At 26.9% G+C, this 27,327-nt stretch overlaps 1 protein-coding gene across 1 annotated transcript; it reads right to left on the reverse strand.

Moving 5' to 3' along the window:
- Positions 1–660: 660 nt before the first annotated feature.
- Positions 661–26,616, reverse strand: Ac3 (adenylate cyclase 3). Its single transcript, XM_074240204.1, has 10 exons — positions 25,650–26,616; positions 22,620–22,999; positions 20,065–20,349; positions 17,965–18,269; positions 17,749–17,865; positions 17,447–17,658; positions 15,719–16,069; positions 11,046–11,351; positions 10,554–10,889; positions 661–6,927 (listed from the first exon to the last, which is right to left on the reverse strand). The coding sequence occupies exons 1-10, from the start codon at positions 26,199–26,201 to the stop codon at positions 6,745–6,747; spliced, it is 3,027 nt and encodes a 1,008-aa protein (XP_074096305.1). The 5' UTR covers positions 26,202–26,616; the 3' UTR covers positions 661–6,744.
- Positions 26,617–27,327: the final 711 nt, after the last annotated feature.

The following is a 27,327-nucleotide window of genomic DNA, read 5'->3' on the forward strand; positions in this document are numbered from 1 at the left end:
TATTTTCATGAATTTTTCAATGGTAAATTCAGCAATTACAAAAAAAAATTTTTATACGATCTTAAGAATTTTTAATAGTACTTTTTGTCAGGATACGTCCTTAGGGTATCTGTAACGTGATACGTAATGAAATCATATATTATTAAATTAATTTATGTCACACTGTAAAAAATTTTTGGAGTGAATGCGGAGTGGATGTTTTTCAAACGATTTAATGCCCTCGGGAGACGAGTTTAAAATATATTAATAGATTTCACTCCGCGGAGTAAATTTTTAATTTCTTTCTTTAAATAAAAATAAAAAAATAGTCTTGACTCGTTTGAAAATTATGAAACCCAAATTGAGAGACTTAAAAAATTACAATTAATGAAACGTTTTTTAAATATCTGTCAAAATTTGAATTTAAAAAAAATTTTTTTTTACAAAAAAAAAAATTTTTTTTGAAATTCAAATTTGGTTTTTTAATTTTTTTTGTTAGAGTTGGATTATTAAACAAAAATTTTTTTCTTGAAATTAAATTTGTTTTAATTTATTCAAAATTTCGATTTTTTCAGTTTTTATTCTTTTCTGATATATATATATATATATATATATATATATATATATATATATATATATATATATATATATATATATATATATATATATATATATCACAAATATACACAAAATGAAAAATTGATGTGGGTACTCAAATAAAAAGTCTCAATGAGTGTAACATCGGAATGAACTTATGTCTTACACGGAAAAAAGTAAACTGTAATAAATAACAGTCGATTTATAATAAGTAATGATCAACTGCTAAAAATTACCACTTCAAACAGTAAAACCATGATTTTACTATTCACATTGTAATATTTACAATTTAAACCTTACAATTTACTCTTTACATGGAAGAAAATACTATTTCAAACAGTAATATTCGCCATGTAAATGTCTAAAATGTTAAAGTATAATAATTAAGAATTCAGACTTTAATATTTATCATTTCGGACCTAAAAAATGATGTTATGATATGTAAAAAGTATAGAATAAAGTTAGTAAATTTCTGATACAAGCAACGTCAATATTTACAAAGTAAAATGGTAAATTTTAAACGCAACGCTAAAAATCAAACTGTAATTATTGACTTGCTTAGACTGGTAAAATGTATATTTTAAAAGTATAATTTTTACTGTTTGAAATATTAAATTCTCCCAGAGTGAGACCCCCTTCTCTTTCATCTGAGTTCTCCTTCTCTTCATAATATGGACTATATATTGAAATGGCAATTTTTACGGTTTAAAACTGTAATTTTTAAAGATAAAAGAGTCGTTATTTACTATAGTGACAACTACTAATTACTTATTTTGGATATTAAATTATAAATTGTGGCTTTTATACTTTCTACATTAAGTTCTGTAATATTTCCATTTTTGCCACCCCGATGTCCGCTTTACTGTTTGAAACTATAAAAACTAACCGGAATCCGAGTGAATATTACAGTTTACTTTTTTCCGTGTAGAAAATGTCAATAATTTAGAAATAATATTGAATCTTGTCATCTAATACTTTTCAAGATATAAGCTCATTTCGATATCACACTCATTGAGACCCTCTATTTGAGTACTCAATTAAATTTTTTACATATTTCATATATTTCAAAAATATTATGTATATATATTTATTTATTTACTTATTTTATACCAACGAAAAAAAATAATTTGTCACATAAAACTTGTTTCAGTTAAATAAAAATTTATTTTAGTATAAGAATTCCATTTGGATGTTTTCCGGATTAAGATCCAGATTCACTTCGGAATCACTTCTAAATTACTCCGCTGAATAAAACTCCGCATTTACTCCGAACGCGGAGTCTTGAACTACTTCATTTCGGTACTCCGAATGATGGGAGTGAATGCAAAGTAAAATTCACTCTCGATTTTTGACAGTGCACATGAACTAATTTTTTTAAAATTTCATTTAATGCAACTTTATGGTCATTATTCGATTGTATACTGTATAGTATTTTGCAGTTAAAGAATAGTTACATATTTTTGTTTTTTTTTTTTTTTTTTTAAACAATTCATAATAATTTCACAATAATACATTTTTGCAGCAATCGAAAAATATTAAATTAAAATCACAAAGAATCATAAAGCGATACAAAATCAGTTTCAATATTAAAATTATATAGCTGTGAAACAATTATCTTTCCATTAAAATTGAAAAATAATTATTTTTTTAATTAAAAACTGTTTTAGAGGTCATTTTCAACAAATCATTTTAAAAAGATTAATAAACGACATGAAATATGATTATTTACTATCGCCGTTTATATACAGTGTTTTAAAGATTTTTATAGATTATGATTATGAAAATTTATTACATCAGAACAGTGCGTAAATTCAAAAATGAAAATAAAAAAATTTTCAATTAAGAGGTTTTAAAATATTTCCATAATTCTTTCTGATCACAATTATATCGTTGATAATATTATCATTTTCTCCAAGATCTTTCTCGTACAAATGCAATCTCGATAAAAAGTTATATTTTTATCTCTAGAAGTTCAAATAAATTTGTTAATATTTAACAGCGGAAAAAAATTTTTTGTCTGATTTTAATGTCCTACTTTTTTTATTTGCCACATAACATGCTATTTAATCATTCTTAAAATTTTGATATCTTAAAATATTGTCTTCATACAAATTACAATCAAATTAAGTACCGTAAATTCTATATGATAGATTTAACTAATACACACGAAATCAAGAATAAAAAACTTTTTCACCTGAATTGAATGTTTAGTTTGGAGTATTATTTTTCAAATAATCATCTATAATTAATATGTTATAGTGTTTCAATTATTTTAAATAATTTATTTTTGTCTATTTTCTCTTGAATGCTATTATTTTAGATAAATTATTTACATCATTGTAGTTACATATATGTATATATGTATGCATATTATATAGATGTTTACATTGTAAGTTTACATGCAAGACTTATTTTTTTCTTATTGTGTTCATTATATTATCAATGATGATATAATATAAATTACAAGATTTCGTTTGTCGATATTGAAGAAAAATAAATTTTTAGTAAAGTATATATTTTAAAGTTATTTAATGAATTATGATTATCCAAAAATCATTTTATTCTAATATCAATTTTTAATTAATATTTCAGTGTATTCTGTCGATGTGGGCTTTTTCTATCGAGCCGTTTTTTTAAGTATTTTCGATTGTTTTACCGCGCGAGTCTTGGATGATTTTCATTTAATTACTATTAAAATAGAATAAAATAATTAAATAAAAATTTTTGTAGAATACAAATATTAAATAAATATTATTTATACAGTAATCATATATTTGTTTTGTTTATAAAAAAGTAATGCTGTGTATAAGCAAAAATGACAGATAAATGATTCCTTCCATAGACTCGCACTTAGGCCGTGCATGTTCTTTGGATAAAGTAGCGATACTTTTTAATAATCCATCAACAAGGAACACAATAGCTATCGGTGTTCAATATTTATAATTTTTAATAATCAATTATAATTTTACTAAATGACAACATACTTTTGATCCATCAAGAAATACAGTGATGTGATGATGAAATAGTCTTATTATTGTTTATTTAATTAATAACTCGGCGCTCTATGTAGAAAAATAAACTATCACCGAGTTCCCAATTTTTTTTGTTTTAAAATTTTTCAAACAGTAACTTTAAAACTTTGACGAATATATTACATCTTTTACAATAAACACATCGATTATTTATTAATATTTTTTATAGACCATTTTTTTATGACAGTGATAGTGTTTTTAATGTTGTTTTTAACTGTCAGATACCTTATTAAAGACAAAGTGAGATTTAAGAAGTAGATATTTTTTTATGATCGACCTAATTAAGTAACACACCATTATTACTCAATCTTTATAGATTGTTTTACTCTCCAAGTAGTCATATCACGTACACAATCAGGCGTACAAGGTACAAGTAATCATTTAATCAATATTAATCGTAATGGTTGACAACTACAATACAGTGTATCTCACATTTAGGTGCTTCATTTAAGACGACTATTTTTTTTTTTACTCCATTCATGAAATATTTATTTATTTATTTATTTATTTAAACGCCAATCGGTTTTGTACGCATTAGTTATACAAAAAATTTATTTTTTATTTTTGAGAGAATATAATATAAATAGAATTATAAAAGAAAACAAGATTAATCTACATAAGAATAAAGTATTGCAATAATTCAGAAATTACAAGATTTCTTTTAATTTAGCTGAGAATGTTTTATAGGAATCATCGAAAAAATTTATGTCAGTGTGATATCTATTAATGAGAACTGATATTCTGTTTTTTGGGCTGTTGATGACAGTTTTTATTGGAAATATTGTTGTAAACACAAAAAAAATCTCAATAATGCAATTTTGTTGTAAAATCAGTCTTTTAAAAAAGAAATAGAAAAATTTATTAAATTTGAGCAAAAATTGACTCAATAATTTTTTAACGATGAGAAGGTCTAGAGAACATAAATTAGCTACAGATACTGAAAAAACTAAGATTTGCTAACAATTTTCACCTATAGTCGATGGAGTACCATTGAATATCGCGAAGTTATAGAGAACAGAAAAATAAAAATTTTAATTTACGTGTTAATTAAATGAGAAATTTTCAAATTAATTCAGCGAGTACTTAGAATTGAAATTAAGAGCCTATTATTTATAAGAATTTTTTTCATATGTTAACAACAATAAATCGTCGATGGAGTAACAAAAAAATAGTCATCTGAAGCAAAGCACTCTAATCTCACATATTTTAATATTATCATTTTTTATTTCTGTTTTCTCATAGTATTTTTTCTACTTAGACCCTTACACAATCACACAATCGTAAATTTATATTTTTTTTTTAATCGTCAGTTCAATTAAATATACACACGGATTAAATTTGAATTTATCACATACATGAAGAACGCATTCGCTTTATTTATAATTGATAATTTAATTTATTTATACGTCAGGATGGCTTTTGGCAACGATGGTAACGATTAACATCGTTGATTGATGTTAATAATGAAAATTACTACCAATTAAAATTTTTGATATTTTTGTTAATGAAAGAACAATTTTATTAAAAATATTTATGTTAATCTTTTTGATTTTATCAATAAATAATTTAATTTAATTAATAAATATTTATTATACAATTTCGTTATTGATGCTAGTATTTAGTTTTGTTAAGAACACAAAAAATATAAACTTTTAAGTAAAGAAAATAAATTTTTTTACTTAAGAAAATATTAACGAAGACAATTTTTGGGTGAAGTAAAAGTTTTTTAAAATATAATAATATCCTTGATTCAAGACAAATTTTTACTTTGACCAAAAGACTATTTTGTGATGTGTATAAAAATGGTTGACTTTTTTTTTTTATCAAGTACGCTAGATTTTATAATTAGACCAGCTAATGCTAGATGAAAGTGTTTATTATTCTTTGAATGTTTTAATACAATTAAGTCTCGAAAGCAATCAATTAAAACAAAACATTTTTTATTTAAATGTAATCTGTTGAAATCGTTCGATTAGTTTATCATAAAATAAAAAATAAAGTGTAATTAAGTAAACCAAACTCAATGGAATTCCTTAATAATAAGCATACAAAATTATATGTGTTTGTAAATAAACATTGGTGAAGAAAATTGCAAAAAATGCATGCTACGCTCTGTTTAAAAATATTGATTGAAAAGAATTAAAAATGATGAAATTCTAATTCTTCTCAATAATTTCGATTTTTTGTTTGTATATACAGATATACAGTTTGCATGGCGCGATCGCTTCTCAATTCTTTTCAATCAGTATTTTTAATCAGGGCGAAAACGTTGATAGCTTAATCAATGACAATTTAAATTTAATTTTTGCAATGGTTAATTCAGTTAATAGTTTTTAGTGTTCATATGGTCATATTAGTCCATATCTAATGATATATACCCATATACAACTAAAATTATTGTAGGATCATGATCTTGATCATTTATTATATGTGGTCACATAATATTAATTTTTGTTGGGCATGTCCGACATGGAAAACAATAGCACTACTTAAATCTAACATTTATAAAGACATCCCTATAAAAACCAGCCTTCCATATGGTTTTATAATCATTATGATATAAAAGTTAATATATTAGCACAATTATATTCTTCAAATAACTACAAAATTTTGTAGAACACGTTCTTCAGGTTCAATTCAAAAGTATTTCTAATCAAAAAATTTAAATGAACGTTATACAGTTAGTTTGATTGTGTTTGTTTTTTTTCTCTAGTTTTCATCATACCAAATGTAATAAAGACGGAATTGCATGTTATTGTTGATACTTTGCTTCACATCTTGTCTGTTATTTATAGACAATATCAAAACAAGGTTACGTCCACGTGCGATAAAACGTATCGGACGTACTCGGCATAAAAAGCCATTCAAACTTTCAGTGGAATCTTCGTATGGTGCTGCAACTTCAACACACTAGACTTCCACGTTTTTATTGAGTTTATATCATGACTTTTTGCGAAAGCAAAAAAAAAAAAGTATAAAAAGTTTTCAGATTAATATAATTACAATTTATAGACTATGTAAAATTTTTGAATAGTAATCAAAGACGTTGATCACGCCCTTATTAATTTACTATTTTATTAAAATTTTTTAATACTTGGAATATCATTTTTTTTTGTTATTAGAAACAATCAATGAATTATTGGTAAATAATTGGGTGCGCTGGCACTACTGGTAAGTCACTGTCAAGCTCGAGATTAACTCCATCCTTAGACACCAAATAATGCGTCAGTAATTGACCTTTTCCCTTGACAAAAATCATTCCTCTTTGAATAAAGCCGTATCCAAATGGTTCTAAAATTTGTCTTGTTTCATCGGTTACCTGCAATTTTAAAATAGTTATTAGATGTTTTTGTTAGAGCTACATTAAAAAACCGTATGCTGAACAACCCGAGTCAAAATTTAAGTCATAGACTCAACGTATTGAACGTTAAAAACGTTAGTTAAACGTCACAAACGTTCAAATCGTAAAAACGTTTTGAATGTTTAAGACGTCAGTTTAACGTATTGGACGTAAAAAATATAAATTTAACATTTTCAAAAAAGAATTAATTCAGCTGTTTTAAAAAAAATATATGATCCATAGTAAAAATCAAAAGTTACAAAATAACTGTCATTTACCAATCCGTAAAAAATAACCTATGGACTAAGTCGAGCTAAAAGCTTCTCCCAAAAATTTAGGTGAGTTAATTTTTAACTTCTTGCTTATTTAATTAACTAATGAAATCACGGATGATTGGAAGTGAGGGAGTTATTAAATTCAGATTGATTTTTGAGAGTCAAATTTTCATCCAATCTCGATGTTTTGAGATCTTGAAAACTACCAGATTAATTGATTTGTATTTAAAAAATATTTTAAAGATTTGAGGAGCTCAGATGGTAGAATTTAAACCAAAAAACTGAAATTCTCCCTAACAGAATTGAAAAAACATTTTTTATCGTACTTCCGTTCAAAAGCATGTAGTTATTTGAATAGTTTTGATATTACCCATTTTCACTCCTTTTCGGTTTGATTTACGTTCACAATACGTTGAATACGTTCAACTAACGTTTTTAACGTTCAACACGTCCAAATAACGATTTTAACGTCCAATACGTTGAACTTACGGTTTCAACGTCTACTACGCTAAACTTACAATTTGAACGTTCAATGCATTGAATTTACGATTCAAATTTTAACTTGGAAATATAAAAAAAATTATTTTCCGATTCATAGACAGAAATAAATTTTTTTTGAAAATTATTACCGTTGAAACAACGGTAATCGTCAAATATTTTGAACAATTTTTTAAATGAAAATTATTCTATGTTATAGTAAGCTCGGTAAAATTTGTGTTAGGTAAACTGTGACTGACACAAGCCTAAGGATATGATACGCTTACTGCATATATACGAAATCCTGTGAACGTATCATAGCAATAGATTAAAGTTTTGTCAATCTTGAATCCGGAGACACGGTAGTGTCTTGCTGCAAGTACGTAAAGTTTCCTGAATTCTTGGTACTATAAAAACGTCTCATACATCATTTTTTTGTTGTGCCAATTGAGAAAAAAACAAAAAGTACAAAAACAGTCAGATACCAGGAACTTACGTGAAAAACTATGACTTAAGTATTGTTCGTTAAAAAAAATTTTATTATTTAAAAAAAACTCTTTTTTATTCGAAAGGGTTTGACTGAACTTAGATTTTAAACACGATTAGGACCAGTAGATTTTGAGAAATCTCAAAAAAAAACTATGAAAAAAATTTTTTCAAATGTGGTTCTTTTGGAATAACTTTTAAACGGTCTGACCGATCAATTCCAAAAACTAATCAGCTTTTAACATAAAAAAACCACGTCGATCGCCGCCAAGCTGGCCAAAATCGTTTGATTCGTTCGTTAGTTATCGTTGACGAAAAAAATTGAAAAAAAGTTGTTTTTTTAATTACACCTAAGTTTCCTGTCTGATCAATTTCCGTCTGAAAGTATATCATAGAATTTGAGAAACTGCGTCAAATGCTGTCAACCGCGTGAAAATCGACCGATTTGTTTGTGAGTTATCGTTGTCAAAAGAAAACCGAAAAAGGGTTTTATCGGGATTACTCCGAAATACCTAGTTCGATCAATTCAAACTTAGAAATTTTTATAGAGCTGAAAAAACTGCATCGAATGCCGCCAACTGGATAGAAATCGGTTCATTCATTCGAAAGTTATAGCGGTTTGAAAATTCAAAAAATAGTGTTTTTAAGTTCTATCAGACTTTTAATCTCGGAGAGCTCAAAATGACATGAAAATTATATTTTTGAGCTCGAAGAGCTCAAAAACGTCATAATTGCAATTTTGAGCGCTTAAGTATAAAATTAGCGGGAAGTTGAAGGGATGGCCTTTAGAGTCAACTATTTTCTTAATTTTTTTTTACGTATTCAAGATCTCTAAGTTTTAATGGATGAAAAAAACAACGATAAATTGAACTTGCACGTATTCTAACTCTCTCAATGTCGATAACAATGCAAGAGATTAAAACTTTTGGTAAGAAGAAAGAGGATGCATAACACAAAGAAATAATAAATCATCCTAACCCACGGTGTGCTACCCTTGCTTTGGGTTAGACAATTCCGCCTGCGGTTTGAAATGATGACCTAGTTTCTCCCTTTATTATGGAATAAATGTACCTTTTTTAAGATAAACTTAACTAGTATAGATAAATAAAAATTTCGTAAGATATCTCAAGACTGTAAAGAGAGATTACAGTCATACATAATGATAAAACGACAGTTAAAAAATTATTTTAATGATTTGTTAGTATTCTGTTACTTACTTTTTTCACGCAAGCATAGTAAATTTGTAAGCTTTATAGCAATTTTCAAAAGTTTTTATCTTCCGGAAATTTTAGCGATAAGTTTTTTCTCTATTGTATGATTATAAACCCGTGAAAAACTGTTATGTTCTGGTCTATACACTCAAATTTTTCAAAAACTGTTTTAAGACTATTCAAAATTGTTCCACATAAAATTTTAAAGAAATTGTTTAAAATAAAATGTATTGATTCTAAAATTATCTTAGAAGTATTTCGAAAATATTAAAAAAAACTAATTAGAATTTACGAAAAAGTTCTTAAAATGCACTATTTGAAAATTTCCGATTATTTATGTGATGTCCCAAAACTGTCCAAAAAATATCCCTTGTCCATGCTTGAAACATGTTTTGGGCATTTTTGGGATAATTTTTTTCTACACGGGTTCAAGTACATCGTAAAAATACCAAATAAAATACTGTACATCTAAAGGAATCAATAAACACTACAATTTTAATCACTCTATATTTCAAAATGACTGAAAAATTTATTTTCAGAACGAATTCAAGAGTAAAATTCCATTAAATATACAGAAAAAATGAGTAATTTTTGGCCTAGATTGGCGGTGAGGTATGCAAATTTAAATTTATTTAATAAGCTTTCAAATGCAATTTAGAGAAATTTAATAGGATATTGCGTTCTATTGGTATTGCATGGAAAAACGGTAAAAGCGAAAATTTTTGCTACTGACAGCCACGAAGATCAGTGTTTGAAAATAACTTCAGTCTTCTTTATAATTTTCTTGGTTCAAGAATTTTTTTTTCTGTGTAGACTTAATTTAAAAAAAAATTTTTTTTGATAAAATTTTTTGGGAAAAAAATAGATATAAATATTTATATGTAATCAATATGATTATATATATCCGACTTGTACATATAATTATACATGATTGTATATAAAAATTTTTTGTTGGGGAAAAATAATAATAAACTATTCTTTTATTCTGATATACAGCTTAAAATGGCCATATATAACCAGATTACGCCAGATGACTTAGATCAGAAAATTTTTTCTCGGATAATTCAATTACCAATTGTGCTACTAAAAATCAAGAATTGGTCGGCAGGACTTTTTGATGATATTAGTTTTACATGAAAGCAATCCAATAACTTACTTGAATATGACCAACTTTGCCGGTACTTTCCATTCTTGAAGCAACGTTAACAGTATTCCCCCAAATATCATAATGTGGTTTTCTAGCGCCAATAACACCAGCTGTAACTGGTCCATGGTTGATACCCATTTTTAGGACAAAGTGATTAAAGCTTTGTTCATTAAGGCTTGAGAGAGCTTTCTTAAGTTCTAAGGCAAATCCAACGAGAGTTGATAAATGCCCCCATCTAGGTCCATCTTCAGAATCTGTGCATTCGGAAATTCCTGAAGCTGCCATATAAGTCGATCCAATAGTTTTTATCTTAATGATGCACTTGAACTCACTTCTATCTAGAATCTATATAATTATACAATAACAAAAAATAAATCATTAGTCTTTTTGGTGATTGAGATTTAATCAAGCACCATCTACGAAGATAGATTAGCAAAGATAATATTTCACAAAAAAAAAGCTTTTAATTAATGTGTATACCAAGGAAAATTGTTGACTCACCGCATCAAAGTCAGATATAACTTCGTTGAGAAACCTCAAACACTCGAGTCCTTGATTGTTAATACTTTCTTCACTATAAAAGTCAGCAAAGTTCGGCATACTTGCAAAAAGTACTCCTATTTCAGCGTAACTTTGACTGTAAAGATCGTCGTGATATCGAGTTGTTGATAAAAAGTATGCTGCCACATGAGGTGGTAGGATATTATAAATCAATGCACCGTTTCTTCTCTTCATGTCCGCTGCACGCTCTCTCTGGGCTACTACTTCTCTGCCTCGTAGATACAATATTCTACGAGCTTTCTCGGCCTGTATTATAATAATATGTTTATAATTACAAATCAAGATTAATATTATTACAAAAAATATAAAATGATTAATCGATTGACGAAGTTAGAAAAATAAAAAAAAATTCATAGGAGCATAAAATTATTAACTGCGTAAATTCAAATGAATCTTTCATTAATGGAAAAAATTTAATTATTTTTTTAACAATAAAATTTAGTTTAATTCTAAAAAATTAGCATTCATCAAAATTTTAAGATTTGAAAAGTCCTAAAATTGAAATTTCGACTCTTTATCAACAATTTATCGGTGAAGCATGAACATTGGTATATTTTTCTTTATCTTGTGCATCGAAAGTGGATCGTAGAAAGAAGTATCAATTTCAAAAAGAAAAATTAATGATACGTTGAAATTTGAAGAAAAATTTTAAAATTTTTAATTCAATTCGTTTATTTAAAAAACTTTTAATGAGTTTCTAATTGGTAATAATTCATAGGCATATCTGTGCATATTTATCGATTTCAAACTATTAAGATTTTAATTTTTCTACATAGAAAAGACTGTGAAAATTATTTTCAATAATTGAAGACTGATTACCGAATTCAATTGAACTAGAAAAATATGAACAACGCAAATATATATTTATACATTATATACAAATATCTATTTACTCAATTTAAGCAAATAGAATAATCTTAAAAATAAGTAATTCTATATTTGGTTCAAATAAATGGTTACTGAAATCAATAAAATATTTCTCAAGTGAATCACTTCTTTATATTAACTATAAATTATTTTAAAACTCGTGTATACAGTTATGCTTTTGTAAAACTTTATGAAATTATTCGACCTTTTATAACTTTTATGTAATGTTAGTAAAAATGTTAGTAATGTTAGTAAACAAAGAATCTATCTATTTATTTATCTACCTGTATGTGCAGCATATTAAGGGGGAATACTTCGACCACTGTGACGGTCGAAAAAAAAAGGTGATTTTCGAGAATTTTTTTGACAGGGAAAATAAAGAAATTTGTGGATCGGATTTTTTTTTATTTTATTAAGGGTACATTAAAGATTATTACCCTAAAATTTATTAAAAAATATTTAATTATTACAAAGTTATTAACAATCTCGTAGAACACTAGAAAAAATTTTCTCCTCCATGGTCGGATCGATAACTCAAAAACGGATGATCTAAAAATAAAAACCCAAATTGCATTTTGAAAATTTTCATTTCTAAAAAATTGGCGACTGATTGAAAATTTTATCACTGTTCTTACTGTTTTTTTCTTATTTTAACCCAGCTAAAAAAATTTTTAAAATCAAAATTTTCAAAATTCCATACGTGCGACGATAACTACATCCTTATTGATTGAAAAGTAATTTCGGTTTTTATTTTCAAATGATCCGTTTTTGAGTCATCGAACCGACCATGGAGGAGGAAATTTTTTCTAATGCTCTTAAAAGATTGTTAATAACTTTGTAGTAATTAAATATTTTTTAATAAAAATTTAGGGTAATAATCTTTAATGTACCCTTAATAAAATAAAAAAAAATCAATCCCCAAATTCCTTTATTTTCCCTGTCAAAGAAATTCCCGAAAAAGACTTTTTTTTTTGGACGGTCACAGTGGTGTTTCCCCATAACAGACTTTCAAAAAATTTGAAAGTTACATCAACGGTTATATAATAACAAAAAAAATGTCTATGTTATCTTATATTATATCTTATAACGGCTATGTCATCTTATATTTACAAAAGCAAAATAATTCTCAATAAATTTGTTATTTGATAGTTTTAAACTTTCCAATTATATTTTCCATTAATAATTTTCTCAAGTATGTCACTTAATCTCCTGGCGAGGTAGATTTTGACATACTGTACATCATCTTACAATCTTACCTCCCTACCACTAACTACCTATACGCACGAAGCCAGCTTCTACCGTTCTAGCTTGGTATTAGCTGGAGGCAGATAGTAACGTATTTCCATGCACGTAGTTAAGACAACTGCTATAAATCAATATCTATTTCTTAAAATGTCTAATTTATTCTGTAAGCTTTAGTTGAATATTTTTTAGAAAAAAAAAAAAAAAGAAAAATACGACAGTCTACCCAACGACAGTAAATAATTCGTCATATTATTTTAATTGAAAAATTTTTATTACATTTGAAATTCAAAGTATCAAAATTAATTGAAACTATTACAGTACATTACTCTATACGAGTGAACAATTTAAGCTTCTATTGTACTTGGAATACTATTACTAATTCCTTTTAATCCGTTGTGAAATTGAACAGATTGTATAAGTAAATCTTTTTATGTATATTTTGATTTGTTGATTATTTCGGAGTATAAGAACACGCATTTTCGTTGGAAAAAGATAGTTTTTAGTAATAATATTATCGATCATTTAGTTATAAACAGGTTTACTGATTGTTTTTGATCTGTGGTAACACAGAATTTGATCCAATGATAAAATTACTATAAATCGGGATACCTGTACTCTGAAAAAAAAAAAAAAAAAAAAAACTAGCTGACTCGAGGAAAGGACTTTGTTTAATATTTGACTCTAGTTTCACATTCGGAGAATTCACCATTTGAAACAGTAAAAATTATACTCTTAAATTAAAATATAAATTTTACCAGTCCAAGCAAATCAATAATTATAGTTTGATTTTAAGCGTTGCGTTTAAAATTTACCATTTTACTTTTTAAATATTGACGTTGCTTGTATAGAAAATTTAATAACTGTAGTTTATATTTTTTTCATATCATGCGATCATTTTTTAAGTACGAAATAATAGATACCAAAGCCAAAATTATTAATTATTACACTTTAACAATTTCAACTTTCACATAGCGAATATTACTGTTTGAAATAGTATTTTCTTCCATGTAAATAATAAAAAGTTTGGAAAATCCAAAAGTGCACGCCTCATAATCTCATTTTTCACAAAAAAAATAATTAAAATAAAATGTAAAAAGCAAATTAATAAAAAACAGAAAACTCTGCCATGGTTTAGGGGCGTCATAACTCTAAGGTAAGGAAAAAAAATACTATAATCAAATGTATCGATAGATATACAAAAAAATCCACAGTCATATATTAGTTTTTTATATATAATAATTTAACGACAGTGAATTGAACGCTCATATTAAATAAGAAATTCCGTCGTGTGTCACTTTAGATAATAAAAAAAAAATTATTCCCGTACGATCATTTTTTCGATCAATTTCCCTGCCACATACACCCACCCATACACGGACGTCCAGAAAAAATTATGTTTAATGTTATAATTAACTATGTTAAACAAAAAAATTGTTATTGAAATATATTTTATGTGCCTGACAAATTATTTGACTTGATATAAGTGTACTCATATTAACCTGTAAGTGCAATATAAATAACAAAAAATCGATTTCAGTTTCGAGAAAGCTGCTTTTTTTTAAATGTCGAGAGTAGAGCACAACCTCAATGCTTCGCTTATGAGGCGCGCATTTGTAGCATTTAAATGATAAATATTATGTGATCGTTAAAATCACGATTTTACTGTTTGAAATGGTAATTTTTCCCAGTTGATCATTACATATTATAAATCGACTATTATTTATTACAGTTTACTTTTTTCCGTATATATATATATATATATATATATATATATATATATATATATATATATATATATATATATCGATTATTCTTATATAAACATAAAAGATAATATTAATAGTAATGATAAAATGATAGCTTTATATTATTCACTTAAGGTTTAGTGGGTATTTTGTTGCGGGAATTGTATTGTTCAGTCAATTGCAACGAATCCATTGTCTTTATACTTATAAGAAGTTTCTTTATATCCATGAATCTTACTGATCATATAGTTCGTTATAGTTCGTGAGAGGAAGAGCAATAAATTACTACCACGCATTTCTACAAGTTTGTTAGCAAAAAAAAGTTACCAAGCGTGTCAAATACACGTTTACCGTTAATTATAGTATATTACGTACCTTGGCCAGTAAAATAAGAAAAGTCTCGGATCACATGTAATTGTTGGCCGAGGCGAAGCCCAAGTTGACAAACATATGGTCTGAGGCTTTACTTTTTATTGGCCACGGTGTGTATACTATTTTTCTGCTCGATGTAGCTGGAATGTGACAACTTTGTTTAGCGCAATGGCCAGAAAGTTGCCACTTTCCGCCCGGAGGGCAGAAAAACTTATTCTAATTGAATTTCTGAACAATCAACACTTATAATAGATCATAAAAAAAATACTTAGTACTAAAATACAATCTTTACTCCTAGAACAATTTAATTTGAGCCAAGTAAAAAATCTAAAAGCTTAAAGTAGGCAAATATGTCTACAAGTATAGAATTATTTATATACTTACATATCTTGTAACGACGACAAGTGTCGAAGCAACAGTAAGCAGTGTTGCAGAAAGTGAATACTTGAGTGGATAAGCAACTGGCTGATCAGGTGGCGGCAAAGTTGAAGCAGTATCTTCACGATCAAGACAGTGTCCAAGCATGAGAATGTTCATTGCGCATTGTGCACCAGCGAGTAAAAACATTAATACTGATTTGCCTAGGTAACTGATGTATGTTGGCATAGAAAGAACGATTAATGAAAGTACTCCAACGTAAGAATAATACGATGGATAAGGACAACGTGGAGTCCAATTTAAGGATGCGTTGGTAGATACTGGTGGATCAACATCTTCAATTATTCCACAGTTCACCTAAATTTTTTTATCATAAATAGTGATAAGATTAATATTTATTCGATGTTAAAGTAAGATCAGATGCAGGATGAGATGGCGAGGCAGAACGAGATACTTCAATAATTTTGTGAATGTAAAATTTTTTTTCCAACGAGTTGTTAAAGATCGAAAATAGCTCTATGGAATTTTTTTAAATTTTCTTCATTGATCGCTGAAAATTATTTATGAATCGTATCTTTATTAAAGAATATTATCGCATGCTAATTGTTTACAAGCGATTTTTACATAGCACCGTAAAAAATACACACTCAAAAAACCATTTATTAATAATTTAAGAATATTTATTAACTCATTATAAGCATACTTTTATTCCAAAAAAATAATTATCACTAGTAACACGGAAAGAACAAAATTACACTGCATATTTTCCCCCTCCTAGTAAAATTTGAATTATACTCAGTAGAATCTTGGATTATACAATTTTTTCGAAAATTGTGCTATTCAACTTTTTTCTTTTTTAACTTATGAATTTATAAATTTTTTTGAAAATTTATGAAATTTGTGAAAATTGTGATACCCAATTTTTTTTTAATTGTTCATTTTTTTATAAATTTTTCAAAAAAAATATATCAATAAAATCAAATAGAAATTTCGTTCAAAGAAATAAAAATTAAAATGGTGACCCCACTTGAAAATATTTACTAAAAATTTTTCAACCTCAAATTATCGGAAAAATTGTGCTTAAATGCTTCTTAAATATTATCTATCCATGGATTGGATTGCATTTTTAAAAAATACATAAAAAAACGAACAATTAAAAAAAAAAAATTAATTATCACAATTTCAACAAATTTTCAAAAAAAATTATAAATTAAAAATGAAAAAAATTGAGTATCTCAATTTTCGAAAAAGTTATATAATCCAAGATTCTACTGAATATAATTCAAATTATACGGGATATTTTTTCAGATTATATCCAATGTAATCTTACGCGGTGTAACCAGAAAAATTACTTAGTCAAATCGGAGATTATACAGAGTATAATACAAAAATAATTTAGTATAATCTGGATTATATTTGATGTTATCTGAAATTTTTGTTTACCACAGATAACACTGAGTATAATATGGGAAAATATGCAGTGTCATTTTGTTCTTTCCGTGTAGAAAGCAATTATTTATATTTAGTAAATGAACAAAATGTTTTTAAATAAATAAATTTATTAACAGTTAATAAATGATTCTATCAAAATTTATTGACTATCAGTGCGATCAAAAATATCAATCCGGTATATTTTAGTTGAAAAATATTTAATTTTAACTCAAATGTTCATTCTGCCTCTCCTTTTTTCTCTTTTCTTATTATTAATGTTGACACAGTATAAGATAATTTTACCATATCTAGTAGTAGAAACACACTGAGAGAAAAAATCATAAGTAGGGCAAGAGTTCGTCTAAGCCATCGTGCTCGAACAGCACTACTTAGGCATGTTGCACCAGCAAGAACAACTCCAAAAAGAGTGACTACACCTGCACCACCCCAGGTAAAAAGACCCCAAGGTTGTAATCTCCATATCGGCACGGAGCATACCAGCACCAAAGGACCACCTGTTATAAATATTTTATTAACACAATTTCAAAACTAAAAATACCTCTGTATTACTATATTTTTTTTATTCAATAAAAAATAATAAATACCCAAGAGGGAAAGAGGTGAGAAGGCCTCTCCACTACAATGAAACGCAGACTCGACGTTCGGATCTATAAAATGTAATGTTAACCAAGAGGCGTGTCCTTTCAATTCAGCTCCCCCATCTAAGTAAATAATTAATGATATTAATGGAATATTAAATTTAGCTAGATTATATGTTCATTTATAATTTTTTATAAATTGAAAATAAAAAATTTTGTTGCCTCTATTGCCGAGTTCTTGGCGTAATCGTTCACGGAAATCCTCAGAATCCTCTTTAACATTAACGTTATTATTATTACTCTTTATATCGCCGTGACTCATCATTCTTTGTGTATTACTTTCAGCGTCATCAAGGGATGCTAAACTTTTTGTAATTGCTGGTTTAAATGGTTTTAATGTTTTAACTATAAAATATGTCACTATTCCAGCTTTAGCTAAAGCTTCTTCACGTTTTTCCCCATACGCTGGTTCCACTTGAAATTCATCATTCAAGAAATTTAACGTTGCATTTGAAATATGAACCCGCCTTGAATAAAAAGTAACCATATTTATAATTTATAATAAATAAAAACTATTCTGAGGAAATTTGAATTGAAAAATCTGAGCTACATATATTTTATCCTGAAATTCAATTTTTAACAAAAACATTTTTTAATTCTTAATTAATGATAGTAACAGAGAAGTCAATCTATTACTATTATTTTATTCTAATTGTCCATAGAAAGATTTTGTTAAAATCATTTGTATTTTTTGAAACATACGAAATTAACATGAAAAAAGTTTCGTGGTGAAAGAGTGGTTTCAGAATATAAATTATAACATGACATTTCATGTGAAAAAATGCGTCGTTCATTTTCGATAAAAAAAAACTATTTAATAATAATCTATATTCAAATAACTATTGTAATCAGAAGTTTATTTTTATTCCGACACACATGGTTCATGATCAATTTATCGATATTCAACTAAAAATTTAATTTTATTCCCGAATCGAATCAAAATAACGCTATTAACGAGTCTAGCAGCAGCAAAAATAGCACACGGAGAAAAAAATATCGCCAGAATGAGGATACGTATTGTTATTCTGACTATGCGTCGTATACTCATTTTTCTTGGAGATATTCTGTATAGCCAATTCAGCTATACAGCGGATAATCTAAATGACGATCGATATCATTATTTTAGCGTTACATTTAGTTAATTAAACTATGAAGATTCTCACTTTAACAAAACAGTTGCCTGATTTGACCAAACAACGTATATTTACAAAAGCTATTCTCTGTATGTTTAAGTCAAACAAGTCCTTAAATCAGAAATCCGGATCGTTATTTTGAGGAAACGTCATTTGAAGATACGTTGGATAGTAATTTTAACATTTTTTTCCGTGTATAAAGTAGAAAAAGAGCATGTTAGTCACAATTTTATGAAAAGTTGGAAAATTTTGTTAAATTACGAAACTTTGAATAATAATTATAATTTTGTAGAAGTTTCAGGTGTTTTTTCTGAAAATATTTATATTTATATTTTTAAAAAATATCAATTGAGGAATTGAATTTTAAAAGGGTATCTTTTCATTTTTGATTAATCGAGATAAAAAACTGGTTATCTTCAATTATAAATATTTTTATTGAACTTTTTTAATTTCAGCTGCAAAGTGCTATTGGTTATGAACCTAAAATTTGATTTTTAGTCCGAAATCTTTATAATTCTTGAAGTAATTAATATTAAAAAGTTCAAAAAATTACTCTTTTAAAATATGAAAAGATACCTTTTTGAAAATCAGCTCCTCAATTTATGCTGTTATTTTGTCGTTCATGTTGATGTTTGGATTTTTAATATCGATGCCACCAGTGGTATCACATTAAAAAAAAAGAATTACACAAACAATATTTGTCGATAGTGTAGAAAAAGATTTCTACTGCTTAAAATTAAAAAAAATTTTCTTTACTTGATTGTGATTTTATTCATTTTAATTTTTTGTTATATTTTCAACAAAATGAGCATGTAACATGTGTACTCGTGGAATTTTTCCAAAATTTTTTTTATCCATTTTCTATTCAAGTATGTAAAAGTAAATAAAACTTCAAAATAAATTAAGCATTCTTCTTATTGAAATATTAAAATTAAATTCATCTTCTGAAATCGATTTATTTTCTAACAATTCAAGATTGTTATTACAAAAAAAGTATATAATCGGTATGCACCAATTTAATTTAGTCATTACAGAATTAAAAATATCAAAATATTATGATTATTATAATTATTTTTTGGTTACTGTAAGCTCAATTTTTCAATTCGGGTCGATGAGATTAAATAATTACCCAGCCATTCCACTGCTCTCCATTTTATTAGCCAGCTCGACGTCCTTGCTGTAAACATCAAATTGCCACTGCCTCTGACCAAGGACACCCGCGAGTACAGCTCCTGTGTGAATACCAACTCTCATGTCAACAGGACTTTTTGTCGTCGCCTGAACATATTTTATTGCTTCTACCATTGATAAGCCCATGTGTACACACAAAATTGCATGGTCTTGTCGCTCAACTGGAGCACCACTGATACAATAGTAACAGTCACCCAGAATTTTAATTCGCAATTGTTCGTACCTTAAAAAATTATAAACTATTAACTGTTTGTTATAACATTTTTTAAGCAACTACTTATTTTCAAGTATAAAAGTATTATAATGGTTCTTGGTGCAATAGCGGATTTATGTTTGAGATAAAATTTATGAACTTTTATGAATTAAATTCGTGTTAACTACCTATTTTATATTAGTATTATAGAATAAAATTAGTCCATTACATAAATTTTATTCTAATTAAAATATTTAAATAAGTATGTTTGCATATATTTTCAAATGATTGTGATAATTATGTTTTGTTAACATAAAAACTTAGATATCATTTTTTTCTAAAAAAAATTTTATTTATTATAGGGTGAAGAAGGAGGGAGGGGGGGCGTACTTGAGAAAATGCTTAGTTTTCAGAGATTCAAATAATGAAAAATAAATAAAAATGCTTAAAACATTTTCTTCGAAGCTTAGAAAACGCTTAAAGTACTATTCACGGGAAAAAAATAAGAGCTGCAAAAAGATGCTGTCCTGTAGAAGCAACAAGATAAAATTAAAAATTTTAAATAACGGTCAATTTTAGTAATTTTACACTGTATACAGTCGGAAATAAATTTGGAGTCAATTCTTATTTCTATGACTCAGAGTACTGGACTAAATGAATATAAATTATTTTTAATCAATTAAAATAAGTCTCATACATACATTTTTTCTTGTCGGAATTAAAGAAATATTTAAATTAAAAAAAAAAAATAATCAAATTTGTAAAAAACTCAAATTTTGAAGCGAAAAAAAAATCGAATTTGAATAGCAAGTTTAAATTTTGAAAAAAATTCGAAATTTTGAAAAAATTGTCATTTTGAGTAATTTATAATAATAATTTGATTAGGGCGTATAAGAATTTTTTTAGCAATCTACGTGGTGATAATCAAAAAGTATGAAACATTTTTTTTTAATTCTATTTTTTTCAGAATTTAATATTTGTTTAAAATTAAAAATTTTTTTAACATTGAAATTTTTAACTTCCCGGTAAGAAAATCGTAGATGTGAATTGAACTGTGTGTGTGTGTGTGTGTGTGTGTGTGTGTGTGTGTGTGTGTGTGTGTGTGTGTGTGTGTGGCCGTATGTAAACTGCTTGTAATTTTTGAACGGCTTGACCGATTGGAACCAAACTAGTGGCGTTTTAAAAAGTTTCATCAAACTTAAATTTGCTGATTTTGAACTAATTTGAACCAGTAGATTTTAAGAAACTTATTTTTAAAAAAGTGTTTTTTCGGAATTACTCCTAAAAGTTCTAGTTCTATCAATTCTAATTTGAAAATTATTCATGAAGCTTAAAAAACTGCGTCGAATGCCGCCAACCGCGAACAAATCGTTTCATTCGTTCAAAAGTTATTGCGGTTTAAAAATTAAAAAAATAGTGTTTCATGAAACTATCATCAAATTTTTGAGCTCGTAAATCTCAAAATCATAGAGCAGTTATCTCTTTGAGCTCGGAGAGACAATACCCAAAAATTTATATTTTCTGTGTAGCTGTTATTTTCTAGAATTTCTATAATTTGGTATCACATCGATTGTGACGATTGATAAATTTTCAAGAATACGTCTATGTTTACTTTTATTAAGTATATTTACCCCGTGGTAAGTACCATAATCTTATAAATAAATACATTTCTTATTGATTGAAACATCGTTAATTTCAAACTTGACCATTTTGGAAATCTATTATGATGACATAATATTTTTCCGTCTATGTCATTAATATGATTTATTTATTGTAATAATACTGTTATTATTCAAGAAGGAGCTTAAATAAAAAAATAAAACTTGAATTGATAGCTTGCGTGATGAAAAATATATAAACTATCTGAAACTCGATAAATTCTATAATATCAGGTTTAATCACGAAATGCTACAGTGTTTTATGAAATTTTATATTATAATTTAACGTCAGGTTTAAAATGGCTAACGTTTTATTTATTCAATAATTATATTTTTTTATAACTAAAAAATTTTTAAAGTTTTGTTTGATGGTCGTTTTCGCATTTATCTATATCTACAACAATCGTTTTCTGATTGTGTTACTTTAACTCTCTCGATGTTTTTTCTTTGTTGCTACGAGTTATAGAGGAAGAGAGTTTAGTAAATCGATAAAAAGCAGAAACTGAAACTACATATGAGAGTAGGAAAGAGGGTTCAACTCCGATTCAACATAGAATAAAGCTATTGTGTATGTTCATGTGTCGAGTAGGTGTGTAATTTTATTCTATTGTCGAGAATAAAAATATTGATACGATTATTTACCGTTCGCTTAATTGATCAAAACGAGCAAAGAGCTCATTTAAAATTTTAACGAGTTCACTTGCGCTGTATGTTGATGAAATAGCCGTAAATCCAACAATATCAGCGTAGAGTATCGAAACATTTTCATGCCTTGACATGTAAATTTTTTTGAACTGGGTGTCAAATGATGCTCCCAAATCTTGACGCATTTTTACAGCCACGTGTTCCGGTAGTACACTTAAAAGTAATCGTTCTTGCTCGGCACTTTGCTCCTCGATTACCAGCTGAACCTGCAAACTTTGACGGGTCTCTAAGAATGCTCGACGTTGTTGGAATTCTGCCAACGAGTAACTTGATGCACCGAGAATCGCTGCTCCAGCTGACAGTGACACTGTTATTATCTGAAATATTTCATTCATGTCTTCTATTCTCTTTGTTATTTTTTAACACTTACCTCATTCAATTATTTTTACTTTATATAAACTTTTATTTTGAATTTTTTCGGTTTCTTTACTGATTTTTAAAACTATCAAAAATTTTTAATTATTTAAAATATTCTAGACACATATTGATAGAAAAATTAATTTTATATTAAGCGAAAAATTTTATACTCAACAAATCAATTTGATGAATTTGATTATCTTAATTTAAATAGAAAAGTTCTTGAAGCGAGTGAAATTTACTTAAATTAATAAAAATGTTTTAATTGTGTCAAGACTTTTCTCTGCAATCAAGTCAGTTTTTTTATCAGTATAGTTTTAGAATTTACTTAAAAATTTCAAGATTTCTCGATTTTCTAAAATGTTTTTAACAGTTCAAGAATTCATACGATGTATTTGACAATAAAAGAGTTCTTTTTTTAGTCTGAATCAATTGAAGATTTTTCAATAAAATTTTTAAAATTCTTTAAAAATTAAAAAAATTTGAAAAGCTTATAATAATTAATTTAAGTGTTTTAACTGATCCAGAATTTTCAAAATCATTGATGAATGTAAAAATAATCCTCGAATAATATTCTCAAATAAATCATCTATAAAAAGCGCGAAATAATAATTAGATCAAGGTGAAAAAATTTGTGTAATATTGAGTTTTAAACTGTAGAATGACAGATATAAAAAAACTGTAAAAAGTACGAAGGGAATATGAAGTTCAATCGGATAATTTATTTTTTTTTTTACGTGTTAAAAATAGAGCGCGCTTTATTCAATCATAGAAGCTCGGAAAAGCAGAGGAAATGATAACAGAACAACTTTTGACGATTGCAGCTTAAAATTATATTTATTCGACTACATATAATTTCAATTAACTCAACGTTGATTCAAAAATGATTTTATTAACTTAATTGAATTATATTTTATATGAACAAACGTTAATTAACAGTCATAATTATGCCATGTTATTTATTTAAAAAAAAATGTCTTTTTTTTTGCTTTTAATAGATGACACTAATTATTTTTTTACTAACTATATATAATTCGTTCGTTAATTAGTCTAGAAACATTTTATAATTATGAAATGGAACTTGTGCTAATTAAATTTCAATATAATTTACCCTGTTAAATAGATATTCATCAAATTGATCATCAATTAGCAATAGGATATTACCTGTAATGACTATTCAATACATCATAAATCATGATATATAATATAGGATTAAAGAGAGGTTGTCAAAGTAATGTGTCAATTATTTTTAACAAAAAGAATTACATCTTGGCTTATAATAGATTACGTCGATATTTTATAAATAATAATCAATTAATTGATATCATTTATTTATAAATATTTGTAAGCTCTGTTGAATGAGTTAATTCAAAATCATAAACTACGGTACTTGGGTTAAGTTTATTTAAAACTACCATTCACTTAATTTCAGTCAACTGTAATTAATGCATCGGCACACGTATCAAAGTTGTTTATAGATGTATAGATTACCTTCGGTAAATTGTATCTTTTTAAAAGTACGTTGTGATAAAAATTAATGTTTATTATTGATACAAAATAATATTAATGACACATATTTTTATTTATACAAAAATCATCAAGATTACTTAAAAAAATACTAAAATAATCTTTATAAAAGTTCATATTCTTCGTTTTAAGTAAAAAATTTATAATGTTGAGCATAATTTTGTACGGTACATATAATACTCATAATATTAAACTATATAGAGAATGGTTTAAAAATAATAAATTTTCCCCTATTTTATTTCACGAATATTTTTATTGTTATACTTTCCTTAGTTCACGGAAACAAAGTAGTTTTTACACCATTGTTCAGACATAATTTAATTTCAGCATAATAAAAAAATAATACTCAAGATTACTTAACAATTATTTCTTTAATGTACTATTCATCTTTCAAATTTTGTGTAAAATTTTTAATTTGATAAGTTGAAAAAATTCATTCTAAAAATAGATTGATATTTATCTACAAATATTACATTTTTTGTAGAGCCATATACATGGATAACTCTTTTTTTTTTTTAAATAGTATGAAAGTAATATAATAAAAGAAGATTGATACTTATTCAATCTTCTAATTTATTTTGATAGGTTTTGATAATGTTAAAAAAAATAAAACGGATTTTTTTTCCGTCATTTGAGATCTTATTTTCAGTTATTTAAATTTACGTAGAATAAATTTGACAAAATGAAATCGTTACACAATAAAAATTCGGAATTTTGAACATAATTGAAAAAACATTCATGAATAATTTTAAAATAAAATAAAAATTTTAATACTGAAGTTTTTCTTCTCTTTTTTTATAAGAATCAAAAGAATTAGGCTAGTAAAATAAATAATAAAAATTGTGAAATTTTTAATTAAATTAATAGAAGTAATTCATTGATTTTATATAAAAAAAAAAAAATATGCATCATAAAATTATAATTTTTAATTCCATTTATTTGAATCTTTGGACGTATAGTTATAGTTTTTTCGCTTCGTACATGTATAAAAAAATATTTATGTGATTGAGGCTTTTGTTGAAAATTCCGATAATGAGCACAATTAAAAAAAAAATTTCAAGCAGATAACAAAATTGAACTTACCAAAACTTCAATTGGGGTTTGCGAAGGAATTTTAGCCAGTCCAATTACGGCAACGATATAAGTCGAAGCTGTACCGAATACGAGTAACGCGACATGGAGCAGTCTAAGTGGTAGAGTAGCAAAAAGAAGATAAAGAAGTAAGAGTAACCATCCAAAGCTATCTCTCGGTGTGACAGCATTGTTCTTAAGAAACAAGTGTATCAATATTTGAGCCGTAGATAATTGCCAAGCCAAGTGTGGCATTGTAGTCCAAAGTTTATCTCTAGCTCGGGTGCCACGTTCAGCGAGAGCTAGTAATCCCAGGTTTAGACCCAAGAATACTGCAAATATTCCTTTAGTCGTTACTTCGACATCCGGTGATATTAACATGTACATGTCATAAAGAATAGCTGATATAAGAAAACAATGAAGTCCACCTCGTCGTTGTTGAAGTGATGAAGCTCGGTAAAGCCGTTCAAGATTAGGGTTCGCGAAACTTGTTTTGAAAATTCTCGAGGGTCGACCTGATTTCAGGTACGACTCCTCGTTCGGTAAAATTTGCCTCTGGGACATGATTTATTTATTTTTTAAATGTACCCTGTTATATTATTTTGATTCGTATTTTTATTATTCAAGCAGGGTGGATGTAATTTATAAACCGAGGCATATTTAGTTGACCTTGAATACTTTTCTCGTTGTCAAGTGGATTCTTTGTATTGAGCTTATTTTTTTTCTTTCTTTATTTACTTTTCAAACTAAATAGGTAATTTTTTGTATTCTTGCATAAAACTTACAATAATCATCGGACGTGAGGGCCAGATATTCGATGCCTGATATCGTGAAATAAAATAAAATCTAAAAATATTCAATTAAAATTCTTCATTTCACTATAATAAATAAATAAAATCTTTACATTTATAATTTATAATTATAGTATTTCCATTTTTTCATTTTTGATAAAAGCTATTTTCACTGGTTCGTTCGTTGCTTACTAAATCATTCCAGTCGTCACATATTTAATAAATAAATCCTCAGTTTTATTTTATATCCACTTAGACTTTTCTACAAGTTACACTTGTACACAATTGCACTGACAAAACAGTTTAAAAAAGCATTATACATTTCCGTAACTTTCATATTAATAAAAATATTTTCAGTTGCAGTGGTAAAAAATTAAAGGAAAAATCAGTTATCATTTTTGCACTAATAAAAAATATAATATTAGTAATAATCAAAATCCGTGATTTAATTTTTCGGTAATTGATAAAACTCAATCTGTCGAAGCATGTATAGAGGGTCTGTCGGATCCACCGCCCGCGCGCGGGGACTGTCCAGATTACTACCAATTCCGTTATCCACTTCCTAGTTCTCCGGCGCCACCACTTGGTCCAACAATCGTGTCATCCAGGCTTGCGCCTTGCGATTCCTACCCTCCGTGGGTCGATATTTTAACAACCAGTGTTGAGTGTGCCCAGAACCACCTGGAGCTACCAGAAAAATTTTAACAAGTAAAAAAAGGTAATAACATCTCCAGGGTGTGAGTTCAATTGCCACCTAAATCCGCATCTTATACTTCTCAAATTATTATTTTTGAAGCTTTTTCCTCCTAAACTACACTTTCTAATTGTGCTTGCTTTTTTATCATTTTAAATTATACCGAGCACAGTTTTCGCTTCACTTCAACCTCTAGTTACTTTTT

The sequence above is a fragment of the Cotesia typhae genome, unplaced genomic scaffold (genome assembly GCF_013202065.1).
Source record: "Cotesia typhae breed Kobodo isofemale line unplaced genomic scaffold, CoteBio_Ctyphae contig_11, whole genome shotgun sequence".
Taxonomy (NCBI): Eukaryota; Metazoa; Arthropoda; class Insecta; order Hymenoptera; family Braconidae; genus Cotesia; species Cotesia typhae.